The 15,481-nt window shown below is 61.5% G+C and overlaps 1 protein-coding gene across 1 annotated transcript in view; it reads left to right on the top strand.

Annotated features, from left to right (window-relative positions):
- The window catches only part of PPP1R9B (protein phosphatase 1 regulatory subunit 9B), an 83,903-nt gene that overhangs the window by 43,006 nt on the left and 25,416 nt on the right, over positions 1-15,481 (top strand). Inside the window, exons 10-13 of the mRNA XM_044999939.1 lie at positions 256-306; positions 1,478-1,631; positions 6,139-7,521; positions 8,313-8,380. Of these exons, the coding sequence (XP_044855874.1) occupies positions 256-306; positions 1,478-1,631; positions 6,139-7,521; positions 8,313-8,380 (1,656 nt within the window). The remainder of the gene's footprint in view (positions 1-255; positions 307-1,477; positions 1,632-6,138; positions 7,522-8,312; positions 8,381-15,481) is intronic.

The following is a 15,481-nucleotide window of genomic DNA, read 5'->3' as shown; positions in this document are numbered from 1 at the left end:
TACCCCCCCAGCCCCCACCTTGGAAGACGCTGCCTGGCGTAGAGCAGCTGATGGCATCCCACGAACCCCCTCCCTCCTCCGCACCCACCCCCTCAGCAGCGACCCCCTGCATCCACCCCCGCAGCAACCCCCCCATCAGCCGTCACCTCTCAGCATTCCCCCCACCTCCCCCCTCCCGCGCCCCGAAAGCCCCGGCCTCGGGACGGCCCCGCTGTTTCTCTGCCTGAGACGTTTATCCCTTTGTGTGTTTTTCAGATCTCTGAACTGGAGGGGAAGCTGCAGACCTTGAAAATTTCAAACCCGACTTAAAACAAACCCAAACACGAAGCAATCGTTGGGGAGGAGGGACACTTTCTCCTTAACCCCCCCACACACACCCCCGTTTTGCCCCTGCTCCTCCCCCACCCTCCCACCCCTTGCCGCCTTCATAGAGGGGTGAGGAAGAGACACGAAATCGAAACCACTATGAAAGGAATAATAATGATCCCGCCTTCCCCCCGGCCTTCCTTTGGGGGGAGAGAGAGAGGGGGCAGGAGGGCTGGGGCTGGGAGAGGGGGGGCTCTGGGATTGGCCGGCTGGGTCCCAGCTGGCCTGGAGGGGGCAGTATGGGGAATGTCTCTGGGACAGGGGACCCCTCGTCAATTTCTGTTCCTCCTGTGAGTCTCGTGTTAACTTGATGGATGCAATTTTTGGCGGGGGGGGGGATTTGTTCTGCCTGTGTATCCCCCCGCCCCCAACACCCACCCACCTCTCCCCACCGAGGAGCCTTTCCAGCCAACCTCCCGGCTCGGGATCGGCGACAGCTCACCCGCCAACCGCGCCGCGTCCTCCCGAGGCCTCCGGGGAAGGGCTTTGCGGGCAGCGCCCCCCGTGCTGAGGGGGGGCGGGCGAGCCGGCCCGAAGCTCACACCTTGGCGGAAGGACTCTCCTGGGGAGGCCGGATCTCTTCGTTGGCCCGTCCTCGGGGCAATCCGTTGTGCTCTGTGTTTCGTGCGCTGGTGGGAAGCGTGGCTGCCTTTGAGATCTCGGCCCAGTGCCGGGCAGTATCCGGGACCCCGTAAGGCAGACAAGCGGCTGGCGCTGGGACAGGAGGCCCGGGGCACCGCTGGCAGGGACGGGTGATGCCTGTGGGCGACACCCCGGATAACTTCAGGGCCCAGCGCCTTGGCCTCTCCTCTGAGTCTGCCCCGGAGGATTTCAGGAAATGACAGTGAGCTTCCAGCTGAGCTAATGCCTCCCCAGCCAGCGTGGGGCAGGGGGGAGATCCTGGAGCAGAGACACCCCCACCCCCGGGGAGCAGCCTGCAGGGGAAAGACTTTGGGCATCTGCCTTTTGCCCCACAGCTGGATGGATACAGTGACCCACGGGCTGTGGGGTGGGGCTTGCTCCTTCCCGGGCCCAACGCCGGCGCTCGATGGGAGGAAAACCACGACGGGAAGTGGCCCCGGCAGAGACATCTCCGCGCTTGGCTCCGCAGAGGCAGCAGAGATTGCGGGCTGCGGCTGGCGTCGAGCTGCAGGAGGAGCCGGTGGGAGGGGGCCCGGGGAGTCACGCTGAGTTTCTTTGCTCTGGAGGGGAGGGGGAGCAGACGATCCAGACGCAGGCCGTGGGCAGCAGAGTGCTGCCCCGAGGTGACTAATTGGGGTCGGACTCGGACTGGCATCAAGCTGTGCACGTGGGAATTGGCACGCTCACAGCACGCACGGGCCTGGCACTGGCACGCTCACACCCATGGATGGGATGGGGGCACTGGCGCTCACACCCGTGCACAGGATGGGGGCACTGGTGCGCTCACATTCAGGCGTGGGATGGGGACATTGGCACTCACACCCGTGCGTGGGATGGGGGCACTGGCACTCACACCCGTGCGTGGGATGGGGGCACTGGCACTCACACCCGTGCACGGGATGGGGGCACTGGCACTCACACCCGTGCGCGGGATGGGGACACTGGCGCTCACACCCATGCACGGGAAGGGGCACTGGCTCTCACACCCGTGCGTGGGATGGGGGCACTGGCGCTCACACCCGTGCGTGGGATGGGGACATTGGCTCTCACACCCGTGCGTGGGATGGGGGCACTGGCACTCACACCCGTGCGTGGGATGGGGGCACTGGCATGGGATGGGGGCCTGCTCACACCCATGCACGGGAAGGGGCACTGGTGCGCTTGCACCCATGCACAAGGTGGGGGCACTGGCATGCTCACACCCGTGCATGGGTTGGGGGCACTGTTGTGCTCACACATGCACAGGATGGGGGCACTAATGCGCTCACACCCATGGATGGGATGGGGGCACTGGCGCTCACACCCATGTGTGGGATGGGGGCACTGGCTCTCACACCCGTGTGTGGCATGGGGACACTGGCACGCTCACACCCATGCACAGGTTGGGGGCACTGGTGCGCTCACACCCATATGCGGGATGGGGGCACTGGCGCTCACACCCGTGCACGGGATGGGGGCACTGGCGCTCACACCTGTGCACGGGATGGGGACACTGGCACGCTCACACCCATGCACAGGTTGGGGGCACTGGTGCGCTCACACCCATATGCGGGATGGGGACACTGGCACGCTCACACCCATGCACAGGTTGGGGGCACTGGTGCGCTCACACCCATGTGCGGGATGGGGGCACTGGCGCTCACACCCGTGTGCGGGATGGGGACACTGGCACGCTCACACCCATGTGCGGGATGGGGGCACTGGTGCTCACACCCCTGCCCACGGACATGGCACCCATTTAACAACCCCACCGTCTGACCTAGTTTAGTTCCATCTGTGCAATTGTCTCATGTCGCCAAAGCCTCAGGCTCAAGCCTCTTTCCTTTCTTTTCATTTTTCTTTCTTTCCCTGCCCGCTCCTGCAGCGCCTCCCTTTCCGCCTCTGGCCAAACGGGCGCTGTTCTTTCGGGCACACGGGGGAGTCGGGGAGGAAGCCGCCAGCTCCCCTTTATTTCTAGGGCGAGGAGAAAAGAGGTAGGAACGTCCCCAGAGCCTTGTGAAAAGTGACCCCTCCGTGTCCCCCTCTGAGCCGGTGGGCGGCCTCGTGCGCCCTGTCCCTGCGGAGTTTGGAGGGACGATGCTGCCGATCTCGCCCCCGGCGGGGCGTAGCCAGGCCAAGCGAGAGGCGTCCTGCCTCGCCAAACACACACACACACACACCCCGACAGGATTGCACGGGCACCGCCGGGAGACGTGTCTTCGGGCCGACACGGCCCATCCCTCCCCTCACGTAAAGGCCGGATGAGGGGGGGGTTTTAAAGCGATAACAAGAACAAAGGAAAATAAATACGTTTTCAAAACCAAACGATCGCTTTTAAAAATTGTAAATAAAAAACCCCAACCAATCGCAGTATTTATACCTGGCCGGGACAATTGTTTTCCTTTGCAAGCTGGAGATTGCCAGGAGTGGGGGGAGGGTTATTAACGCCTCACCCCCACGCTAAGAAGGATCAACAGGGTCCATCCAACCCCTCGCCCTGGGGGCCCTTCCGGGCGTAAACCGGCCCTCGTGCTTGCCGACGCCCCACAAGGCCGAGTCTCCGACAGTGACTGGATGTGGGGGCGTCGGGAGCCAGATCCCTGACCGGGCCGTGGAGTTGGGAGCACACTGGATGGGCAGCTCAATGCAGAATAGACCCGCCGGCGAACCCCTCGCGGGATTTGCGCAGCGCAACGGGCTGCCTGTGAAACGGACGGATTAAAAACCGGGAAGGCGGCGTGGGCCAAGGACGCAGGGACATCGGGCGGGATGACAGACCGATGGGAAATTGTCTTAAATTTTTATTTAATCTCCTTACACACGTATCAATGTGTATGTATATAATATATATATATATATGGATGGATGGATTGTTTCTGGTTTTGTATTGCAATGTCCTCGCATCGGATCGTATCAAATACAGGCCCTCGTTGTCCCTGCGGCTCCGTTATTCAAGTGGCTGATCTCATCGGGCACGGGGTGTGGGTGGGATCAAGGGGGGGGACTTGTGTCTGCTCCCCAGCACCCCCTGGGGCTGGCGTGAGGAGCGGCGTTCAGCCGCCTGGGGCTGGAAAGGCCCCACGTTGTGTGGTCGGAGGTGCGAACATAGTGGGTTTATTTTGGGGGCCGGATGAGGGAGAATCTACCAGGGCAGCGTTCTGCATGGCGGCTTGAGCAGGATGAGTGTGGATGGGGATCAGATTGGTCAGGGGTAGCTATTAGCCGGGATGGGAGGGATGGTGCCCCTCGGTTTGCCAGAAGCTGGGAATGAGCGACAGGGGATGGATCACTTGGTGATGGCCTGTTCCGTTCATTCCCTCTGCGGCACCTGGCACTGGCCACTGTCGGAAGACAGGACACTGGGCTGGATGGACACCCCTGGGCCTCAGTTCTTATGTTCACAGTGTCCGGGGGAGTGTACAGTCAGAGGTCTATATTCCTGCCGTGTCTGCAGAACCTCAGATTTACTAACACCTCGGGAATGGAGGTTCTTCGTAACTCTGAAATGTTCATAACTCTTCGGTTTCTTCTTTCAAAAGTTTGCAACTGAACATTGACTTAATACAGCTCTGAAACTTGACTGTTCAGAAGATGCTGCTTTGGGTTTTTTTTAGTAGTTTACGTTTACGGGGGGTTTGGGGGTTGTTTTTTTTCTCTCTGCCGCTCCCTGGTTTCATACTTCTGGTTCCAAATGAGGTGTGTGGTTGACCAGTCAGTTCGTAACTCTGGTGTTTGTCACTCTGAGCTGCTCCTGGATGTTTAAATTCTATAGTTGATGCTCCTCCAGCCACACAAGTCCCCGGATCCGTGTCATGATCAGCCCAGGTTCATGGCGGTGCATGTTCTGGGCTGGACAGTATCGGATTAAGGACAGCATGACAAATAACCTCCTATTTCTCCTCCGCCCCCCAATGAAACTGAACGGAGATTCAAAGGGTTGTATAACAAATCATCCCAGGGGACGGTGAGAAGGGAGAGAAGGCCCGGGCACTCCTCAGCAGGATTTGTGATTGGCTTTAAGCTCTCGAAAACCAGGTGCGTGGTTCATTCTCCAGCAGTGCAGCAGATCAGAAATCCCAGAGACACCTCCCCAAAATAGCCCTTCTCGAAAACCTCTTAGCTCAATGTCTCTCAACCTTTTTGACAGCAGGGACTGGCTTGCTGCCTTCCTAAACTGTGCCAGGGAGATCTCAGGGAGTGGCGCCGGTTCACGGACCGGTCCTTGAGAAACGCTGCCTTAGATGATTCTAGCCAGAATCCACCCGTTAACATCGGCTGCCCTGCAGATGCGCCCCAGAGAGGGTGGAACGTGGCTGGGAACGGGAGGATGGATTCCTACGGGCATGAACCAACCTCTCCCTGGTGAGGGCCAGATGGATATTTCCCCTTGGACGGAGCCTATAACTACCAACTGCTGGGTTCTTGCTCCTTCCTCGGGAGCAGCCGGTGCTGGGTAATGTCAGACCGACTCGTAGCAGGCATGGGCCGGTGGCGTGATCCAGTCCAGCCATGCCTGTGTTCCTAGGGAGAATGCTGCGGGGGTGGGGAGGGGGGACAGGCCTGCAGGGTCTACAAGGATATGGGGCAGGAGAGAGAGGGGCCTTGACTGGTTTATCCCGAGCTCCCTGCCTGCCAGGTTCACGCTTCCCTTCTAGTGCCCTGCTGCGTCCAAACCGCTGCTGGCCCCCCCGTGGTTCCTTGCCTCTGCCTTTGGGAGCTGGATCTCAAAGCGTTTGTGCTGCTCATTCCTCCAGCTCCCTGGGGACCCCACGAGTGTGTGTGCGTGGGGGGGGGGCGGGGTAAATTGATGCTGGTTTGCTCTGATCTTTCGCTTTTCTTTTTAATGCCTTCTTTGCTGGTCATTAGTTAGTCTTGTTTGTTACTGACCTAACACTGTGTTTGTGGAGCCTGGTAACACAGGTGTACGGGAGATCTTCCGGGGTGGGGGCCGTGTGTGTGTGTTGGGGCAGGGAGGGATGCACCCGGGTCTGTGTTTGGGCGGGCGTGTGTGCATACCTGCATGTGGGCATGTGCACAGGTGTGTACATACGTGTGTGGAACGGCAGCCTGCCCCTTGACGGGCCCAGGGGGCTTGGGCCAACCAGCCCTAGTGAATCAGCCAGGCGGGTGCCAGAATTAGCTGCCTCCCAGCTGAGGGACCAGGACTGATGGGGCCAGGGGAGGCACTCCTGGATGGGCTGAGAACTGAGTCCAGGAGCCAGGCCGCAGGGAGCCCAGACGGGCTGAGAACTGAGTCCAGGAGCCAGGCTGCGGGGAGCCCAGTCGGGCTGAGAACTGAGTCCAGGAGCCAGGCCGCAGGGAGCCCCGACGGGCTGAGAACCGAGTCCAGGAGCCAGGCCGCAGGGAGCCCAGACGGGCTGAGAACCGAGTCCAGGAGCCAGGCCGCAGGGAGCCCCGACAGGCTGAGAACCGAGTCCAGGAGCCAGGCCGCAGGGAGCCCAGACGGGCTGAGAACCGAGTCCAGGAGCCAGGCCGCAGGGAGCCCAGACGGGCTGAGAACTGAGTCCAGGAGCCAGGCCGCAGGGAGCCCCGACAGGCTGAGAACCGAGTCCAGGAGCCAGGCCGCAGGGAGCCCAGACGGGCTGAGAACCGAGTCCAGGAGCCAGGCCGCAGGGAGCCCAGACGGGCTGAGAACTGAGTCCAGGAGCCAGGCCGCAGGGAGCCCAGACGGGCTGAGAACCGAGTCCAGGAGCCGGGCCGCAGGGAGCCCAGACGGGCTGAGAACTGAGTCCAGGAGCCAGGCCGCAGGGAGCCCAGACGGGCTGAGAACTGAGTCCAGGAGCCGGGCCGCAGGGAGCCCAGACGGGCTGAGAACCGAGTCCAGGAGCCGGGCCGCAGGGAGCCCAGACGGGCTGAGAACCGAGTCCAGGAGCCGGGCTGCGGGGAGCCCAGGCGGGCTGAGAACCGAGTCCAGGAGCCAGGCCGCAGGGAGCCCAGACGGGCAGAGAACCGAGTCCAGGAGCCGGGCCGCAGGGAGCCCAGACGGGCAGAGAACCGAGTCCAGGAGCCGGGCCGCAGGGAGCCCAGACGGGCTGAGAACCGAGTCCAGGAGCCGGGCCGCAGGGAGCCCAGACGGGCTGAGAACCGAGTCCAGGAGCCGGGCCGCAGGGAGCCCAGGTGGGCTGAGAACCGAGTCCAGGAGCCAGGCCGCAGGGAGCCCCGACGGGCTGAGAACCGAGTCCAGGAGCCGGGCCGCAGGGAGCCCAGACGGGCTGAGAACCGAGTCCAGGAGCCAGGCTGCAGGGAGCCCAGACGGGCTGAGAACCGAGTCCAGGAGCCGGGCTGCAGGGAGCCCAGACGGGCTGAGAACCGAGTCCAGGAGCCAGGCTGCAGGGAGCCCAGACGGGCTGAGAACCGAGTCCAGGAGCCAGGCCGCAGGGAGCCCAGGCGGGCTGAGAACCGAGTCCAGGAGCCAGGCCGCAGGGAGCCCAGGCGGGCTGAGAGCTGAGTCCAGGAGCCAGGCCGCAGGGAGCCCAGGCGGGCTGAGAGCTGAGTCCAGGAGCCGGGCTGCAGGTAAGACTGGATGGGACCTCGAGAGTTCAGCTAGTCCAGTCCCCTGCGCTCAGGGCAGGACTAAGGATTCTCTAGACTATCCATACGTGGTGCTGTGAGGTGTTAGATCTGCCGGGGGGGACGGTGTCGGGGGAAGTTAACAGGGCGCTGCTGGGAGCCGGCTGGGCTGGGCTGAAAACTCTTCCGAGGTGGGGTGCTTTTTGCATGCAGCAGTGAAAGAATTTGGGGTGAAGAGGTTAACCGGGCACTGTTAGAAGGAAGCACGCAGCACCGGCATTAGCGAAGCAGAATAACTCTCTGAGTTGCACAGAAAGAAGCATAAGCTCTGGGTTTGCCTCTTGCCCGCAGGGACCTGTGTTCATGTCCTGCATGAGGCCCTAGCTGAGTTGAATGTGAGGGGTCTCAGTTCAGACCCTCGGGTGTTTAACCTCATCCACCAGGTTCTTTGTATTACAGCAGCCCCGAGAGCTAGGGACGAATCCCTGCCCTGGGGCGCTTGCAATCAAAACAGACAATAGGTGGGAGGGGAAACTAAGGCATGAAGAGGAGAAAGTGACTGGCCCAGGGTTATCCTATAGCTCTGTGGAAGAGAACCCAGCTCACCTGAGTCACAGTTCAGTGCTCCACCCAAGTGGTTCTCAACCAGGGGTACGTGTACCCCTGGGGGTACTCAGGGGTGTTCCAGGGGGTACATCAGCTCAGTTTTACAACAGGCTACATGGAAAGCACTAGCGAAGTCAGTCCCAACTACAATTGTGTACAGACAATGACTTGTTTATACGGCTCTCTAGACTCTGCACTGAAATGGAAGGACGATCGTTATGTGCCGGTGGATTTATCGGATAATCACATGGTGCAAGTGAGAAAGTCAGCAATTGTTCAGTATCCGCCTGGGGCTTTGACACTGGTGTATTTTTAGGTCTGATTTTGCAAGTCGTTTTTAAGTGAGGTGAAACTCAGGGGTGCGCAGGACCAATCAGACCCCTGCCAGGGGCCCAGCAGTCTGGGAAGGTTGAGAGCCCCCTGCTCCGCCCGCTATGTCACGCTGCCTCCTGCCTGCCTGGGCGTCGCTGCCCCAGCAATGCCACGTGCGGCTCTTCTGCGTCTTTCTCAACATGGCGGTTGGCAGAGCAGTGCCTGGCACCACAGGGCGTCTTCTGGAGCCGTTGTTCTTTGTGGCACCGCAGGGAGGGCCAGGTGACATCGCTAGATCTTCACCGGAGGCTCGTTCTGAAGCATAGATGCTGGAACTAGGGGTGCTGGGGATGCGGCAACACCCCCTGGCTGGCAGTGGGTTCCATCATATACAAGGTTCACAGTTGGGTTCAATGGCTCTCAGCTCCCCCCCCCCTCACTGTACACATTGTCCCAGCCCCCCTCTTCCGAAGCTGCTGTAACTAAATGGATCACAAAAAGGGAGAGAAAACGCACCGGTGCGACGAATTCTGGCCGTGCGACGGACCAGCGTGTTTCTGCGGGCATGACTCCGTGAGTGTGCTTGGTGTGCGAGCGAGTGGGTGAGCGCCTGTGTGGGAGTGAGCTACGGGCCTCTGTGTGTGCAAGTGAGCCTGAGCATGTGTGCGACCGGAACACACACACACACGCACACACACACACTCGCCAGAATCTCAAGCCAGCCACCTGCCACAAGTGGGTCTTCTGATGTTCAAGCCGGACGATTGGTATGAGGATGGGGGGCTGTTGAGAAGGAGACTGCTCATGCTAGGCTGAGCACCACCAGAGATCGGGGTAGTTAGGAAGCTCCCATCCCTGTAGGGCTGATGGAAACGTGGTCAGTTACGATCTTTGGGACACTTCCATGGGTGGGAAACCAGCACCGTAGCCCTGCTGTCGCCCCACCCAGGCTGCATGGTGGCTAAGCAGCAGGGAGGAGACATGTCCATTATTTATTATTATAGATGGGGCAGGGACTGGCTTTTTGTTCTGTGTTCGTACAGCACCTGACACAAAGAGGGCCCGTTCCAGAACTGGGTTCCTAAGCTCTATAGTGAAACAGATCATAATAATAAGTAGCGGGAGAAGGAAGAGCTGGTCTGCTGGGTCTCCTCTGCTGGCTTCTAAGATTACCTGAGCTCTTGATGAGTTATTTTTCCATTGCATTTTTATTGCATCACCTATTTATTTCCTGTCGCATTTTTGTTCCTTATCTCGGGAGCCTGCAGCCTGTCCTAGGAGCCAAGCTGCTGTTGAGGAAGGCCCGTGCAGAATAAAATGAAGATTCAATTATCATTAAAGCAGGTCAGGACTTCTTCAACAAAATATTTTTTTCATCAGAAAATGTCCGTTCGTCAGAGCTGAAACTATTCGTGGGAAAGGCTCGGTTTGGACTCATTTCGAAAAAAAGACATTTTAAAAAGTTTTGGGGGCAAAAAGAGTTTGGTTTTCAGTTCAAACCCATTTTTCATTTAGAAAGATACATTGATTTAAGGTAAAAAAAATATCCTTCAGTTGATCTGATCCCATTTTTTAATTTTATTTTATTTTATTTTCTGTTCTTGAAAAACTTCCGAGATTTTGATTTTTCATCCCCGTCTGGAATGGGAAAATATGTCAACAATTCTCATGCAGAAACTAGTTTTCCACCTGGCTATAGTTATAATGTCTTTTCAAAGTGCCCCTCACCGTAGTATCTGGGCAGGTCCTGTCCCTTTCAATTGAACATGCCTGGGGTGAGGGTGGGGGTAGTGGGATGTCCTGGCTGCTGCGGCGATCTCCATCTCAGAAGCGACATGGGTGCCAACCTGAGCTTTGTTTCTAACCATCTCTGCCACATCGCAACCCCCCAGTAAGATGAGCTGGAAGCGAACTCTCCTGACTGCTATGCCCGGCTGTCTGACATGGGCACCGGGAGTGAGAGTGGCTGGCACGGGGACTGCTGCCTCCCACTGCCCTACTTTCCGCAGTCGGGTTTGCGAAGGCACCAGACCGTGCCCGGGCTGTCTCCAGTCCTCCCCCAGGCTGGCAGCCTCCTTGCTGTGCCTGCTGGAGCCAGGAAGCTCTGTGTGTGTGTGTGTGTGTGTGTGTGTGTGTGTGTGTGTGTGTGTGTGTGTGTGTGTGTGTGTGTGCGAGAGAGAGAGATTGTGTGTGACTGTGTATTTGGATTAAAACACACACGGCGCCTGGGACGTGCACCAACATGTTGCTAATCCAGGCAGTGCTGCTGCTGGTGCTGCTGCTATCGGGATGGCAGCCCGGGAATCTGGTGCCCCAGGGAGGGGCAGAGACGGGGGTCAGGGTGGCGCCGGGGGAAGAAGCTTCTGTCTCATTTTCTAGCCCAGCAGCACAGTGCAAAGGGGCCACTTGCAGGCCCTGGGGGAAGCTGGCAAGAGCTCAGCTCGGGTCCCGGGGCCTTGGCTCGAATCCGTTCTGCCCCCGCTAGGATGGGGCGGCCTCGTCATCGCTCGCTCCAGGAGGGGCCCATCTCTGCCCGAGTCCCAGGACCCCTCCCCGACTCCCCATCCCTTGGGGCGTCCGATTCTTGCCACCATCTGCCCCACCCTCATCAGCACTGACCCCCCCAACGCTTCCCCGCTGCTCAGCCAGTGTCCCCAGCCGCACCTGTCTCGCCCCAGCCTCCCCTGTCTCACCCCAGCCTCGCCTGTATCGCTCCAGCCTCACCTGTCTCGCCCCAGCCTCCCCTGTCTCACCCCAGCCTCCCCTGTATCACCCCAGCCTCCCCTGTATCACTCCAGCCTCACCTGTCTCGCCCCAGCCTCCCCTGTCTCACCCCAGCCTCCCCTGTATCACCTCAGCCTCCCCTGTCTCACCCCAGCCTCCCCTGTATCACCTCAGCCTCCCCTGTCTCACTCCAGCTGCACCTGTATCACCCCAGCCTCGCCTGTATCGCTCCAGGCTCACCTGTCTCGCTCCAGCCTCACCTGTCTCGCTCCAGCCTCACCTGTCTCACCCCAGCCTCAGCTATATGACCCCAGCCTCACCTGTCTCACCCCAGCCACACCTTCCAGCCACTGGTGTCTCTGTGCTGATGGCCCCTGGTGCCCCAGGCAGGGACCCACCTTCCTGAATGCAACCACCAGCCCCTCCTAAAACCCCCTCTTGACTCAATGAAACGTGAATTGAAAATCCCTGTTTTCTAGGCCTCTCTCCCCCCAGGATGTGACTGGCTCTGGGTCTCTCTGCCCCAGGATGGGTCTGACTCTGGGCCTCTCTCCCCCCGGGATGGGGCTGGCTCTGGGCCTCTCTCCCCCGCCACTGGTTGGGGCTGGCTCTGGGTCTCTCTCCCCCCTGGGATGGGGCCGGCTCTGGGTCCCTCTCCCTCCAGGATGGGGCCGGCTCTGGGCCTCTCTCCCCGCCACTGGATGGGGCCGGCTCTGGGCCTCTCTCCCCCCCGGGATGGGGCCGGCTCTGGGCCTCTCTCCCCCCCGGGATGGGGCCGGCTCTGGGTCTCTCTGCCCCAGGATGGGTCTGACTCTGGGCCTCTCTCCCCCCGGGATGGGGCTGGCTCTGGGCCTCTCTCCCCCGCCACTGGTTGGGGCTGGCTCTGGGCCTGTCTCCCCCCTGGGATGGGGCCGGCTCTGGGTCCCTCTCCCTCCAGGATGGGGCCGGCTCTGGGCCTCTCTCCCCGCCACTGGATGGGGCCGGCTCTGGGCCTCTCTCCCCCCCGGGATGGGGCCGGCTCTGGGTCTCTCTCCCCCCGGGATGGGGCCGGCTCTGGGCCTCTCTCCCCCCCGGGATGGGGCCGGCTCTGGGTCTCTCTCCCCCCGGGATGGGGCCGGCTCTGGGCCTCTCTCCCCCCCCGGGATGGGGCCGGCTCTGGGCCTCTCTCCCCCCCGGGATGGGGCCGGCTCTGGGCTTCTCTCCCTGCCACTGGTTGGGGCCGGCTCTGGGCTTCTCTCCCCCCCGGGATGGGGCCGGCTCTGGGTCTCTCTCCCCCCGGGATGGGGCCGGCTCTGGGCCTCTCTCCCCCCCGGGATGGGGCCGGCTCTGGGCCTCTCTCCCCCCCGGGATGGGGCCGGCTCTGGGTCTTTCTCCCCGCCACTGGATGGGGCCGGCTCTGGGCCTCTCTCCCCCCCGGGATGGGGCCGGCTCTGGGTCTCTCTCCCCCCGGGATGGGGCTGGCTCTGGGTCTCTCTCCCCCCGGGATGGGGCTGGCTCTGGGCCTCTCTCCCCACGGGATGGGGCCGGCTCTGGGCCTGTCTCCCCCCCGGGATGGGGCCGGCTCTGGGCCTCTCTCCCCGCCACTGGATGGGGCCGGCTCTGGGCTTCTCTCCCCCCCGGGATGGGGCCGGCTCTGGGTCTCTCTCCCCCCCGGGATGGGGCCGGCTCTGGGCCTCTCTCCCCGCCACTGGATGGGGCCGGCTCTGGGCCTGTCTCCCCCCCGGGATGGGGCCGGCTCTGGGCCTGTCTCCCGCCCCGGGATGGGGCCGGCTCTGGGCCTCTCTCCCCCCAGGATGGGGCCGGCTCTGGGTCTCTCTCCCCCCAGGATGGGGCCGGCTCTGGGCCTCTCTCCCCCCAAGGATGGGGCCAGCTCTGGGCCTCTCTCCCCCCCGGGATGGGGCCGGCTCTGGGCCTCTCTCCCCCCCGGGATGGGGCCGGCTCTGGGTCTCTCTCCCCCCCGGGATGGGGCCGGCTCTGGGCCTCTCTCCTCCCGGGATGGGGCCGGCTCTGGGCCTCTCTCCCCCCGGGATGGGGCCGGCTCTGGGCTTCTCTCCCCCCCGGGATGGGGCCGGCTCTGGGCCTGTCTCCCCCCCAGGATGGGGCTGGCTCTGGGTCTCTCTCCCCCCCAGGATGGGGCCGGCTCTGGGCCTCTCTCCGCCCGGGATGGGGCCGGCTCTGGGCCTCTCTTGCCCCTAACCCTAAACAGACTCTTCTGCATCCAAGTGAAGAAGGGGACAAGGAGCGGAGCTGTCCCAGCCTCAGCCTTGGCTTTGTTCGTGGCCCCAGTAGCCTCCTGTGGTTAATAAAATCGCCCCAGACCCGACGGCTTCCAGCTGAGTCCGTCTGTCCTGGGACGGAGCCGGTTTTCTCCCCCCAGGTTCTCGCCCCCATCCCAAGCTCTCCCAGGCAGGAGCCTCCTTCCCCGTCCCAAGCCAGGCTCCTGGGAGCTGTCCGTTCAGCACCACCCTCCAGTCCAGCTCCCAGGAGAGCGTCATCCGCCTCTCCCCTTCCTCCCCACGCAGAGGGGGCGGCGGGGGGTCATCCCCCTCCGAGGGCCGGTTACGTCAATGGAGATCTGGGGGTGTCCCGGCAGGGTCCAGGTCTCGGAGGTTATTTCTATCCTGTGCCCAGTGCTAAGTGCTTGGCAAACGCTTAACGAGAGAGACGCTCCCTGCCCCGAGGAGCTTCCAGACGAGGCAGCCAGAGGGGAAACTGAGGCACGGAGCAGCCAATTGACAAAGCAGAGTCAGGATTAGCACCCAGGTCTCACAGGTCCCAGATCATCACCTCACCCGCCGCACCCTTTTGCCACGCCAACCAGTGCCTTTTTCTGCTGCCAGTGCCCATGCCCAGAATGACACCACCCATCCGCTCCCCCAACCCGTGTTGCTCCATCTAGGGACCCCCCCCCCGACCTGCCTTTCAAAACCATGCGAATGGTTTGTGATCCAGGGAACACACTGGGTTGGCAGCCCCGGAGAATAAGGCCTCAGGTGGAACCACACGAGTATACTGGAGTAGTGGGCAGATTATTTGGGCTCTGTTCCAGATGAGACCCTAAGGCCCTTCTCTGCCCTTCTCTGCTCCGCCTGGGCAGTAAAGATCCCACCGAGTTTCCTTTTTGTGGGCTCAAGGATGTCCCCCCAATGGATTTAAGAACAAGCAAACAAAAGAGTCGCCGCCATCCAGTGCTGCAGAACACTGGCTTCTGTGCTCCAGCCCAGAGGTGGCTGCATTTCAGAGCTGGGTGCTGCAACTGTCTCGAGGCCAGAATGCTCAAACTCAGGTGCAGAAAGCCAGTCACTCAAGCCCACACTGAATCAGCCTGATTTCTTCACAGGTGCTGAGCCTCAGGTCTCCCCTTGCCCCTGGTGGCAGCCGTGGGTGGGCAGCACCTCTGAGAATCGGGCTTTGTTTCCGTGCTGACAATAAAGGGGTCGAGCTGGGGGCTGCAGGCTGCAAGGCTCTCTGGGAAGCTCTGCTCTTTAAACCTCTGTGAGCCTGTGATTGCTCATTCTCTGCCTCTCTCTTCGCCTCTGCTTCCCCCCCCTCCCCATCTTCCTGGAGCTCCCAGCCCCAGGGAATGGCTACATGGTGCCACTTCAGCACTGCATCACCACATCAGCAGCCCGCCCAGCCCAGCCAGCAGCTGGGAGACACGGCCAAGGCTGCATCCTCCTTCCCTGACTCCAAGGCAGGCTGCCCGAGCTGCTTCCGGGTTCCTGTGAATCCCCCCCCCCCTTTGCCTTCCCTCCCCCCTTCCCCTCCCCCTCCCCTCCCTCCAGTCCCTGGGACCATCCCAGCCTGGAGAATCCAGAGGTCAGTATGAAATTTCTCTCTGCAGCAGCTCCCCCCTTGCAGACCTCTCAGGATGCTCCCGCTGCCTCCTTCATCCTCTCCGCTCCCTCCTTGAATTTTTGAAAGCTTGTTGGAGCCAAATAAGGGGGGGGGGGGAGAAAGGGGAAGGGGGGGAGGAGAGGGGAGAGCCACAAGAGCCGCCTCTGGATCCCAGCATGGACGCAATCGGACGCTGCTAAGGATGCCAGGGACCCCTCGGTGAGTGTGGGTCAATTTCAGCCTGGCCATCAGCATCTCGTGTCAGTTTCAGGGCTGCGCTTCCTTCGGCTCTGCTGCTCGTTTGGCTGCCGGCTGGGTGGGTTTTGGGGGGGGGGGGTTGGAGAGGAGGAGGGGGGGCTCCTTGTTTGTTTATTTATTTCCAGCCCTGCCTGCGTCGAGGCTGCGTGGATCGCAGCGGCTTGTAAGGCTGCAGTCCCGATCCAAACAGTGCCCCCTGCTCCCCCCCCCCCACGCCTGTTTTGAT

This window comes from Mauremys mutica, chromosome 25 (genome assembly GCF_020497125.1).
Source record: "Mauremys mutica isolate MM-2020 ecotype Southern chromosome 25, ASM2049712v1, whole genome shotgun sequence".
NCBI lineage: Eukaryota > Metazoa > Chordata > Testudines > Geoemydidae > Mauremys > Mauremys mutica.
The sequence above is the reverse complement of the archived record's forward strand: the minus strand, read 5'-3'. Positions and strand labels throughout refer to the sequence as shown.